This window comes from Fukomys damarensis, unplaced genomic scaffold, assembly GCF_012274545.1.
Source record: "Fukomys damarensis isolate Sample0158 unplaced genomic scaffold, DMR_v1.0_HiC HiC_scaffold_21, whole genome shotgun sequence".
NCBI classification, from domain to species: domain Eukaryota; kingdom Metazoa; phylum Chordata; class Mammalia; order Rodentia; family Bathyergidae; genus Fukomys; species Fukomys damarensis.
Genome location: NW_022900933.1, coordinates 39,781,359 through 39,793,230, shown reverse-complemented (window position 1 = coordinate 39,793,230; position 11,872 = coordinate 39,781,359). Strand labels below are relative to the sequence as shown.

General features: G+C 49.1%; 1 protein-coding gene, 1 long non-coding RNA gene and 1 other non-coding gene across 21 annotated transcripts in view; 1 reads left to right on the top strand and 2 right to left on the bottom strand.

Moving 5' to 3' along the window:
• Positions 1 to 2,492: 2,492 nt before the first annotated feature.
• Positions 2,493 to 2,566, bottom strand: Trnai-aau. Its single transcript has one exon. It is a non-coding gene; the product is annotated as a tRNA-Ile (tRNA).
• An 8,200-nt stretch (positions 2,567 to 10,766) lies between these two features.
• Positions 10,767 to 11,457, bottom strand: LOC104850359. Its single transcript, XR_776947.1, has 3 exons — positions 11,401 to 11,457; positions 10,958 to 11,202; positions 10,767 to 10,790 (listed from the first exon to the last, which is right to left on the bottom strand). It is a non-coding gene; the product is annotated as an uncharacterized LOC104850359 (long non-coding RNA).
• A 71-nt stretch (positions 11,458 to 11,528) lies between these two features.
• Positions 11,529 to 11,872, top strand: part of Mok (MOK protein kinase) — a 32,590-nt gene continuing 32,246 nt past the window's right edge. For 9 of the 19 annotated variants that reach the window (XM_033766816.1, XM_033766815.1, XM_010607236.2 and 6 more), the window contains exon 1: positions 11,529 to 11,738. Coding sequence is in view for 14 of the 19 variants with exons in the window: in XM_033766815.1 (XP_033622706.1) it covers positions 11,732 to 11,738 (7 nt within the window). In the remaining 5 variants the exon portion in view is untranslated. The remainder of the gene's footprint in view (positions 11,739 to 11,872) is intronic. The other 10 variants (XM_010607246.3, XM_010607248.3, XM_010607247.3 and 7 more) reach the window with 6 other exon arrangements.

The window sequence follows — 11,872 nt, the reverse complement described above, 5'->3', positions numbered from 1 at the left end:
CCCCGGCTCCGCGTCCGCCATGGAGGCCGAAGCGGGACTCGAACCTGGGTTCAGGAGCGACGGCGCGGCCAATGTGCGTCACGAGAGAAAGGGGCGGGCTACGAGTGCCCAGCAGGCCAAAGTAGCTCAGGAGGCCCCCTGACCGCGCCCTGCTGTGCTCTGCAAAGACTGCTAGACAAAAGGCCTGGCCTTGGTTTTTTTTTTTTAATTCTCCCGTGTCACTTCCTCCAGGAGCTGTCCTGGGTTTCCCAGGCCTCTAGAGGTCTTCGAGATTCCAGAGCCCCTGGCCTAACGCCTCACACTATTCAAATGTTCTCAACGCCCGTTCTGCAAGATTTGTGGATTCCTGACCCACCCCCGCCGTAAATCTGACAGATTGAAGAAGGGAACCAAAGTTTACAATTGTTTGTTTGTTTGTTTGTTTGTTACTTGACCCAGGATCGTGCTAAATTTCCCAGGCTGATCTCAAATTTGTAATCCTCTTGCCTCAGCCTCTTGAATAGGTGGGACTAATATGTGCCCAGTTTCTTTTCCTTTTTCCCCCGCTAAATTTGAAAGAAAGCCCTCCAGCTCCCCCATCTTCACATGTCCCCTCTGACCCTTAAGCGTAGAATCACTCCTACCATCTGGTCCATGGTTCCCTGTTACCATCTTTTTGATCCCATAGAGAGGAAAATATCAGCGTAATCTATGTGGTCACCACTGGTACAGGTTTCAGAGTAGGTATATGGCAAATATATATATATATATATATATATATATTTTTTCTTTGAGACAGGCTTTTGCTATGGTCTTGTTGTTTTGTTTTGTCTTGTTTTGTACCGGGAATCAAACTCTGAACCTTGTGCTTGCTTGCAAGGCAGGCAGGTGCCACTGAGCTAAATGGCCCCTGAAAGTACCTTTCTTTGAATGAAGGCCTTCAAACTAAACTGAGTGAAGACAAAGTGACAAGAGAAAAGACCCAATTCAGTTCTGTATTTTTATTCACAAAAATAAAAGAGTGCACAGAAAAATGTGACTCAAGTAGTGGTTAGAGTGTGGGGTTTTGTCACAACTGTCCCCCATCCAACCCCTGGTGCTGGGAATCAAACAGGGCATGCAGTCATCGAGCCACCTTCCCAGCCTTTCTTACTTTGAGACACTGTCTTGCTTGATTGTCCAGGCTAGCCTAGAACTCATGGTCCTCATAGCTGGGGTGACAGGCCACACCATACGCTGCAGTAATAACCCTCTTAATAGAAGAGGGAGCGGAAGGGACTGTGGATTGAGAAGTGGATCCACAGGAGAGAACCGGGAGAGCTGATGGTTGTGAGGCCCTGTCCACGTAGCCTTGGTGCTGACGTCTCCATCCCAGAGGTCCAAGTCGATTTTACTAGCTGCTCCTGGGGGTCTGTGATGGCTGAGTTCTGCTGACTCATTCGGGAGGCTCTGGTTTTTGGCAGATGTGGGATTTCAGGTGCTCCATCGCCTTCAGCTCAAAACAGTCTTCACACCACCGCATAGCATTTCCATGGCTCGGCGGCACATTTGGAACCCCATCAATTACCCAGGCATGGACTGAGGGCCATATCTGTCCTGCGATACCGAGCTATGTCCTGGCACGCATATCCCAACGTGAGACGCACAGGAACCGGGTGTTCAGGTCTCTACCAGGCGCCGCAGTGCGGGGCTCTTCTCAGACTCAGAGTCTGCAAACAGCCCACTGCACTCTGAGTGCTGACTTGCCAGGGACTTGAGCCTGTGGCTGAGCTGGAGCTGCTAGTGGTTTAGGGCAGACCGCACAGTATGAAGGGTTGGAGACCTTTCCACAGTGCCTGGTAATTAGAGATTTAGCAAAACCCTGTCTCATAATAAAAATAAATAAATAAAATTAGGAAAAATATTTTTAAAATTAAGTTGGTGTGGTGGCACACACTTGCAATCCCAAAACTGGGGAGGCTAAAGCAGGAAGATCACCTCCAGTTCTAGGCCAGCCTGAGCTATACCGTGAGACACTACCTCAAAAATAAAGTAAAAATTTAGAAGGTCTGGGAATGTAGGAGTTGGTGTGGGGGTGCACACCGTAATCCCAGGATTCCAGGAGGCGGAGGCAGGAGAATCACGAATTCAAGCTCAACCCGTGCGATTTAGCATGGGCTGCATTCACTCCAGCCCTGGACTGCCCCCTCTGGGTATTCGGGCAGCACCGAGGTAGCTGCGATGGGGACCCCACACGGTGCCCTCTGAGAGATCTGCCTTGGTTGTTCGGCACTTCCCTCCCGGCTGGAGCCTCTGGGAGTGTCACGGCTGCTGTTCCGCCATAAACGTCCTGAAATGGACAGCGCGGGGACAGAGCCTCCCTGCGGGCTCCAACGGCCGCCTGGAGCGACTTCTGAGCGAGTCCAGGGAGGTTTGTCCGTTCGCTGTTTGTGGCCTCAAAAGACTTGTTGTTTTTTGTTTTTGTTTTTTTAAATGTTGCAAAATTAATTTTTGAAAAGAAAGGAAAAACCTCATGGCCCGTACGGGGATCGAACCCGCGACCTTGGCGTTATTAGCACCACGCTCTAACCAACTGAGCTAACCGGCCACTGAATGTGCTGGCTGCAGGACCGCCTGTGAGCTCCTCCCGCTGTGCCTACAGTCTTCCCCTGGGTTCGCTCAGCGGCAGGCGCAGCCGCAGACACCCGGGCTGTGGGAGGCGGAGCGGACGGCTTCCTCTGAACCCGGCTGTCCCAGAAAGCCTGGGCGAGGGCTGCTGCTCTGCTTCCTCTGTGATCCGCGTCCCTGCTTGGCCTCCCTCCTGTAGCCCCGTCTGCCTAGAGATGTCAGGAGGTATCGCGTGGGTCCACACTCTTTAGGGGAGGCCCGTTTCACCCTGTTTACTTTTTTTTTTCCTGTTTACTTTGTTTTTGGCTGGTTTTGTTTGATTGATTTTCCATTCTTTTGAGACAGGGTCTCTCTCTGCAGTCCAGGCTGACCTGGAACTCACTATGTAGCTCAGGCTGTCCTCAAACCCCACTATCCTCCTGTTTCAGCCTTCTGGGTGCTGGAATGACGGGTGTGCCCCGCCATGCCCTGGCCATCCTGCTCTCTGCAATTGACTTCCTGCTAGAGTGCTCTTGGAGGAACTGCCTTCCAGGTGCAGGGTTCAACTGTGGATGGGATACAGTGCTCCTCCTCCTCTTCTTTTTCCTCTGTTTTCAATGCCAGAAAAATGTTTTAATCTTGCTGTCTCTTGTCAACGGAATACATGACATGGCACAAGGTAGAAAGAAGGGTTCAGCTGGACTGGGGGGTGTGCCTGCAGTCCACCATTGGGGAGGCTGAGGCAGGAGGAGCACAGACATGAGTTGGAGGCCAGCCTGGACTATTTAGTGAGATGCTGCCTCAAATAAAGCTCAGGTGCTGTGCTGAGTGCACCCGTGCCCGGTTGGGAGGCAGGCAGGCTTCCTGGAACCACTGGTGTCCCCAACAAGGCTGGATCCGTGAGGCTGAGGCAGCAAAGTCCTCCCTGCCAAGAGCTGTGTGCAGCCCAGTGCCCAGAGCCAATTGACAGGCCACGGTGTGTACCCAGTAAACAGGTGCCAAACGGATGATGCATTAACCCACAAACATGTTTTACTTGAGTCGAAGGCCTCAAGGTGTTGCCCAGCCTAACCTCGGACTTCAGGGCTCAAGACATGCTCTTGCTCAGCCTGCTGGTAGATGGGACTTCAGGCCCAGGCCCAGTACAGCTCATATTTACATGATTAAAAACATGTTTTAAAGTTTGAGACAGTTTTGCTGTTGGACTCAGAACTTATAATCTTCCATCTTTGGCCCCCTGAATACTAGGATTATGATTATGTGTGACCACACCCAGTCAGGAGCTGGAGTCCTTTGTCTCTGCAAATTGACTCTTTCTCAGTCTCCCTCCCTCCTTCCTTCTAACCTGGACCTAATAAACTGGTCAGGTTTGGCAAATGAAAAGTCAGGCAGCCCACTTAAAATTGCATTTCAGACAAACAATGAAGTATTTTTGTCTTTGTTTGGGACAGGGTCTCTCTACATTGCCCATTCTGGGCTGGAATTTTGGATCCTCCTGCCTCAGCCTCCCAGGGTGCTGGGAGCCATACACTGCTCAAAGCATTTCTGAGTATCAGTGGCCCATGCGGTATCCGGACCAGACTCAGACTGAAACAGTAACTGCTGTGTGTCCAGTGACCCAGGCCCAGAGGGTGGCAGGAGGAAAGGGACCCTTGCTCCAAGACTGTTCTCAGCTCCTGCAAGTCGCTGTGCCCCCAACACGTCCTTCCTGCTTGTCCCCTTATTTGTTGATAACTCCTCCAAGTCTCTGTGCCCCCAACACGTCCTTCCTGCTTGTCCCCTTATTTGTTGATAGCAGTCCCCTCCCAGAGGAGCCCAAGAGGGGTAGCAGTTTGCAGTCTTCCCACACCCAGGACAGAGCCCCAGATTGTGACTGAGCCACGCAACCCTACCCCGGGGAGGTCACGCTTCTGCCAGGGACCAGGCTTGGGTGAGGCTCAGTGAGTAAGGGTGGACACCAGGGGTCGCCCATGATCCATTGGGCAGTGGCACGATTTCTATATTTATTTTTAGTTTTTGAGTCAGGATCTCACTATGTAGATCAGGCTGGCCTCAAACTCACTACAGTCCTCCTGCCTCAGCCTTCTGAGTACTGGGGTTACAGGTGTATACCACCACACCAGACCTCCCTAATATATTTTACTTTTTAATTTTTTGTACTGGGATTTGAAGCTAGGGCCTTTGCACTGAACCACATCCCCACCACTTTTTTTTATTATTGTTTTGTTTTGTTTTTTGAGACAGAGTCTCACTATGTAGTTGAGACTGACCTGGAATTCACTATGTAGCTCAGGCTGGTTTTGAACTCATAAGTGATCCTTCTGCCTCAGCCTCCCAAGTGCTGGGATTACAGGCATGTGCCACCAAGCCCGGCTTTTTTTATTTATTTACTTTTAAGTCAAGGTCTTGCTAAGTCACTAAATTATCCAGGTTGAGCTGGAATTTGTGATCCTCCTGCCTCAGCCTGAAGCATCTCTGGATGCTGGGTCCTCCCTTCTGGGCATGGAGAAGCACCATGGCCCCACCTGCGTGCCCACTTGCTCTTCAGCGGTGACTGTCACAGAGCGCAGATTTCCTTGCTTGGGAAAGGACACCGTGGCAGGTGGCCACGGCTGGTGTTGGCTGTGCTGGCGCATGGGATAGAATGGGGGCAGTGTGGGGTGGTGGGGAAGGAGGCGGCAAATCCTTTGTGCATGATGCCCAACTTCCAGGAGGCTGACAGGTACTGTGCTTTCACCGGCCTCTTTGTGAAGCAAAGTGTGTAAAGGTTGCCAGAAGGACAAACAAGTGAAACACTTTCTACATTACAGTGGCTGGAATAAAAACTGGGACAAATGGGTTCTAGAAAGCAAGTACTCAAATATGTGGATAGCAACGTACAGAAACGGCACAACTTCAAAAACCAGTCAGGAGCAACATGCAAAGGGAAAGATAAGAGGGACTGCACCTGGAAGGAAGGCATCTGGTCCTCAACAGAAAAATGTTGAAGTAAAAACAAAGCCCCCAGGAGCCGCCTGCATCACAAGCACAAGGTCCAGAGTTTGATCCCCAGTACCCCTCTCAAAAAACCCCAAAAAACAAAAAACAAAAGTCTCTGGGAAGGGAGATGGTGGCAGTACCGGGGACATAACTCACCCTCCTTGGGAGAAGAAGGCCTGAGCAGATCCTGCTGTTGGGCATGAAGGAACATCTGTGAACACAGGTGAAGATCACTGAAGCAGCTCTTTTATCTTCCTGCCAAGAAGAATGTGGATTCCGTTCTAGAGGACCCTACAGAATCTAAGCAGATCTGGAGGAAACACGGGTGCTAAGGAGCTCGCTGTTGAGGAAGTTGGGGCAAGGATAGAGGGATACTTCACTGCAGGCCTGGGCGCTAAGCCTCTCAGATTTGAGCAGCCACAGTGCTCTGAGAGCTCCCCCCATGGCCCGGGGCACGAAGCGCCTCATCTTCCGACACTATACACCCTGGATGAGAAGCTCTTCCTGCTTTCCTCAAGTGGCCGGCAAAAGAGTTCGGCAGCTCCATTTAGAACCGGGATCGCAAAGTGCCCACCAGTACTGTCGCCCCACCTGTGTCTGATCTCTGTCAGCACATTGTTCCTACCCTTCTCTTGTACGGACAGTGTACTTTGAAGATGTTAGTGTATAGCAGAGTTGGTGTTTGTTTTGTTTGATTTTAAACGGAAAACAAAAGGGGTCACAGCTCCTTTTTTCCTTTTTCTCTTCATTTCAAGCATGTATTCAATGATGGGCAACAAAGAGACACAGTGTAGAGTTTTATTGCCTAGTTGCCCATCATTGAATACACGCTGAATTCCTACTTGTTGTTGGTGGAGGGGGGAGGAAAACAAAAACAAAAAAAACGAAGGAAATGCTTTGTTATACAATAATTACTTCGGCAAAACAGAAATACAAAAGAAAAAGAGACAAACAGAAGTCTTTTCAGATGTTGCTTCTAATTTGCTACAACAAATCGGTTCCAGGGACAAATTGATTTTAAAAATACCCTTCTGGGGCCAGGGATTTAGCTCAGTGGTTCCACTGCCTGCCCTGTAAGCACAAGGCCCTCAGTTTGATCCCCGGTACAAAAAAATCCTTCCTTAAAGCATAGACACTGTTGAAAGCTTGGCAAAGTCTGTCTGGAAAGTGAAAGGGCTGTCCAAACCCAGGCCCCCCACGCAGCCCGGGGTGACTTTGGCAAAGCATTTGCCTGTCTAGGTCTCCATGCTGGCCACCCAGCTTCGGCAACCCAGGTCTGCTGTCTAATTGGGTCAAAGAGTGAAACTTAGCCTGGATCCTCACAGGTCATGTAAACATTATTTTTCATTTCTTTTTTTTTTGGTACTGGGGTTTGAACTTGGGATCTTGTGCTGGCAAAGCAGGTGGCGGAACCACTGAGCTAAATCCTCAGCCCTGTTTTTTATTTCTTTACTGGCACAGATACATGATGCACAGTCATGCAGTCCTTGAACTCACTATGTAGCCCAGGCTACCCTCGAACTCACAGCCTCACAAGTGCTGGGTTACAGGTGTGTGCCACCATGCCCAGTTCTCACTAGTTTAAAATCAGGCTTGAGTTGGCTGTGGTGGGTGGCCTGTGCCTGTCGTCCCGGCTTCCAGGAAGGCTGAGTGTAGTAGAATCGTCTCCTGACCCCTCCCCAAAGTGGTTCCATCTTGTCATGGGCCCCATTAGCTGTCCAGTGGCCTCTGCCAGACGGCAGCACAGCACAGTCACCCACCCTGTGGCTGGACAGCACTCACCGAGCCCACAGGGTCCCCATAAGGATGGTTGGGAGGGTTGTGCACTCTTCCTTCTGTCCCAGCTTTGGCCATTTTCATCAGAGCCCGGTAAAGCCAGCAGCCAAGGGTTGGCGACTTCAGTGCTGCTGCCCTGGAAGTCAGCCTCCTGCTGTAAGTGCCCCCCGTGCCGTCCTTGCCAAGCTTCACTGGTGCCTGGTATTGTTCTTCAGGCCCTGGGTATTCTCTCCATTCTGAAGCAGATGCTTCTTTATCTCTCTGTGGAAATTCACACAGCACTGAGGCAGAAGTCACTCTACCCATGAGCTTGACCAGCTTGGGCAGCATGATGAGTCCTTGTCTCCTAAAAATACATAAATAAAATAAAATAAACCAGGAGTGCCCTAGACAGAAAGGAACAGCAGAACAGGTGTCACAGGATGATCTATTTTTATCCAGCAAATGTCTGTTGAGTACTTGCTCTGAGCCAGGGCCTGTTAGACCTCAGGCAAAAGCCAGGCAGGATTCGCATAGTGTACCTGAGCAGCTCACTAAGTTTTCTCCAAGACTCTTGCAGTGGGTCTGTCTTTCTCTCTCTTCCCCCTCCCTTTTTCTTTTCTTTCTACTGCAGACTAACCCCAGGGCCTGTGTACCCAGCTACATCCTCAACCCTTTTATTATTGTTTACTTTTGAGGCAGAGTTTTACTAAATGGCTAAGTGCCCAGATTGAGCTCATATGTAGGATCCTCCTGACTCAGCCTCCCAGAAGAGATCACAGGTGTGTCACCACACCCAGCTTATTTCAATTATTTTTGAATCTTGAACCATGTAAGTGTATGGTCTACTTACAATGCAAACTGACAGCATGTAGAGAGCTGTGTTGCCTGGTGGTCGAGCCCTTGCCCGGAATGCTTCAGACCCCTGGGTGCTGTCCCCAGCCCCACACACACCAATATTATTTAGAGAGGATATAATAACCTAAATGGAAACCAACAGACAATGGAAACAGAGTTTTTGTACATAGAGAGTGGTTTTGCAGGGGGGAGGGGATAAAATAAAATTTATTTATTAACAAAAGAGAAAGAAAACCAACATGGCACAGAGGGTTGAGAGGAAGAGAAGGCAGGAGCATAGCATGGGGAAGACAGTAGAGACTAAAGATTTCCCGTGGAGGGGGACTGCATAAGGAGTCAGAAATCTGGACTCATCTTTACCTGTTCATTGTTTTTGTTTTGGGACAGGGCCTCACGACGTAGTCCTGGCTGGCTTCAAACTCACAGAGATCATCCTGTGTCAGCTTCCCAAGGCAGTGTAGTGCTGGCATTGCTGGATGTGGGACACCACACCCCACTGGCCTCATCCTGTGAATGGTCAGTGTTTGGGAGACTTGGCCTCCTCCTTGGCTGGAGAGGGAGGCTGGGGCAGCAAGAGGTGAGGAAGGATGGGGAGAGGAGGGTGGGTGTGTGGTGGGTGACAGGGTGTCGCAAGGGGCGCTGACTGGGCTTTCCTTTGGCTTTGCTTTGGCTGAGTTGGGCGCTGGGTGTCCCAGGTCTGTGTGAGACTGCAAGGCTGGCTTGTAAGTGTTAAGGGCTCATCTGTGTGGGAAAAGCTTCCCACCAGAGGAGTGGTGTGCTGTCCATTCCCACTCCCTTGGATTGTTTTGCTACAGTTACTCTTTGACCTGTAGGAGCTCTTTTATATATTAAAAAAGTTGGACTTAGTGTCATCTTTTCCACTTCTAGTATTTTGAGACTTTTCTATTATCAAAAGACAAAATCAGGACAAATTTAGTTTCGGATCTGATTGGCTTTTACTCAAGATTCATGAACTGGTACAGCCTTAGTCTGTGGAGAAGAGGAGCAGGGTAGAGCTGTGGCTTCCTGAAGTGGGAAAAGGGAAACCGAGCAATAGAAAGAGGCTGACTGGATAACATCAGGTTGTTTAGGGTACTTTTCTTGTCAGCATTAACCCAGAGGGAATGTCCTTATTACACGGATTCAAGTGGACTGGAATCCACTGTTTTAGGGAACACTGGTCTGTTTTGGGGTCTTCCTTAGTGTTTCACTTTGGTTCTGTGGCATTTAGCATGGATGGGCTCCACTTTGGTTTGATCTGGTCCACTGGGGCCTGGTGCAGGAGCCCAGCCCCAAGCAATAGCCTCCCAGGTAACGCTGGTATTATTATTGGTATGTTTAAATCAGAATTTTGCTGTATACTCCAGACTGGCGTTGGTCTTGCTTTGTAACCCAGTCTGGCCTCATACTCCTGCCTCAGCCTTCTGAGTGGTATTTATTTAAACTACAAAAACATTTAAATTTCTTTTTGGCATACTTCAAGTCTTTTCCTGAATGGTTTCTTCATCTTACTAGATAATATCCAGGGTCCATGTTAAGTGTGGAGAAAGAGAATTTATATCTACTTTGTTGGTAGACCACCACTGGAGAGCAAATCACATACATTTATGTGTATTCAAAAGCATTCTTTTTTTTTCTTTTCTTTTTTAATTTACTGTGTAGCCCATGCTGTTTTTTTTTTTTTTTTTTTTTTTGGTACTAGGGATCAAACTCTGAGTCCTTGCACTTGCAAGGCAGGCAGCAGAACCACTGAGCTAAACCCTGGCCCCGGCCTTGAACTTTTGGCAATTCTGCTTCAGCCTCCAGAGTGAAGGGACAACAGAAGCTCAAAATATTCATGAGAACATTTTTTGAAGTCTTGTTTGTAATATTAAAAAAATTCAAGAAGCATCTTTATGGAATTACTTAAAAGATGATACCATGGTGCTGGGTGTGGTGGCACAAGCCTGTAATCCCAGCACTCAGGAGGCTGAGGCAGGAGGATCGCTATGAGTTCGAGACCAGCCTGGGATACATAGTGAGTTCCAGGTCAGTCTCAACTACATAGTGAGACCCTGTCTCAAAAAACCAAAAACAAACAAAAAATACCATGGGACTGGGGATGTGGCTCAATGGTAAAGCTCTTGCCTTGCATGCACAAGGCCCTGGGTTCAATCCACAGCACCACATAAACAAAAACAAAAACAATGTAATATTATGGGGTCATTGAAAAGTATAGAGCAAATCTGTGTGTGCTAATATTAAAAGACAACTATGAGGGCTGGGGATTTAGCTCAGTGGTGCTGCCACCTGCATTGCAAGTGCAAGATCCCAAGTTCAATCTCCAGTACCCCCCCAAAAGAAAGACAACTATGATAATATTATGTGAAAAAAGCAAACTGTAGAAGAATATTTATGCTCTTCAAGTACAGACAAATTAGTGCAAATACACAGAAATTCTGAAATGATGCCAGCCTACTATTTCCAGTTAACTTTTATTTTTCTTTTTAATTTTTTGAGGCAGGGTTTCCCTCTGTAGTTTCACTATGTAGTCCAGGATTGCCTCAAACTCATGTTGATCCTCCTGCCTCAGCCTCCTGAGTGCTGGAATTATATAGCATGTGCCACCACTCCCAGCTCTCCAGTTAAGTTTTCTGAGGGCAAATGAGAAGAAGGAAAAAATTGAAAGGATTATTTCAAATTTCACACATTTCTTTTCTTCTCCTTTCCTTTCTTCCTTTCTTCTACTCCTCCTCCTTCTCCTTCTACAGTAAACATATTTAATGTTTTCACCCTCAAAAAAGAAAGAAAAGAGTAATACCTCATGTCACCAAGTTGTAAGGAAACCAAATTAATGACCGTTACTTCCTTTCCTGATGGACTCTGAAGGCCCAGACCCTGGTCTGGCTCTGTCATCGCATTTGTACGAACAGCAGTTCTCTTATTTATTCATTCATATATTCAACTTTACACTAGAGAGTAAGTCTCAAGAAGCCAAGAACCTTGTCGACACTCTTCTTTATATCCCAATGTCTTCTACAGTGCCTGGGACAGCATAAATGTTTCCTGATGGAAAAAGAAAAGTTAAAACTTTAGTGGGGAATCACCACATAGCAGACTGGTAAGGCTCAACTGCAGGATGAGGCAAGGAACAGTTGCCAAGTAGTGTGACGGCTCAAGAGCCAGTACAAGCTCAAGACTATTGTCCGGGCTTAGGCTCCAAATTCGCAGTACAGAGTTGTGAAAGCGAAGCTCATCGCCTACCCTTGAAGGCCGGAAATTGTATTTAGAATTAAAGCGGTGAAAGGTTGCTTAGCAACAAGGCAGAAGACGCCGGCTGAGCGGTGCACGCGCCCAAGAGCAGGGGATTTGCGCACGCGCGGCCGGCGGCCGCCTAGGTGCTGCTGGGCTGACGGTTGTTAGGGTGACGGGACTACACTAGGGCGGCGGGCTCCTAACGCTCCTTAGTGAGGGGCGACCGCTGAGGTCCTAGCGGAGGACCCGCCTCGGGGGAGTGAGGAGTAGGGCGGCACCTTCCCGCCCTTTCTTTCCAGTCCAGGGTCAATTTGGGGTTATCGCCGGTGCCCGTTCCAGGATGAAGAGTGAGTGGGCCCTGGAGGTGTGGGGGTCCGTGGGGCCTCCCAAACGGCCGGGGACTGGGGACTAGGCCGGGGACGGGGCCCGGGACGGGGGACAGGGACGGGGACGGGGACCTGGGGACGAGGACGGGGGACGG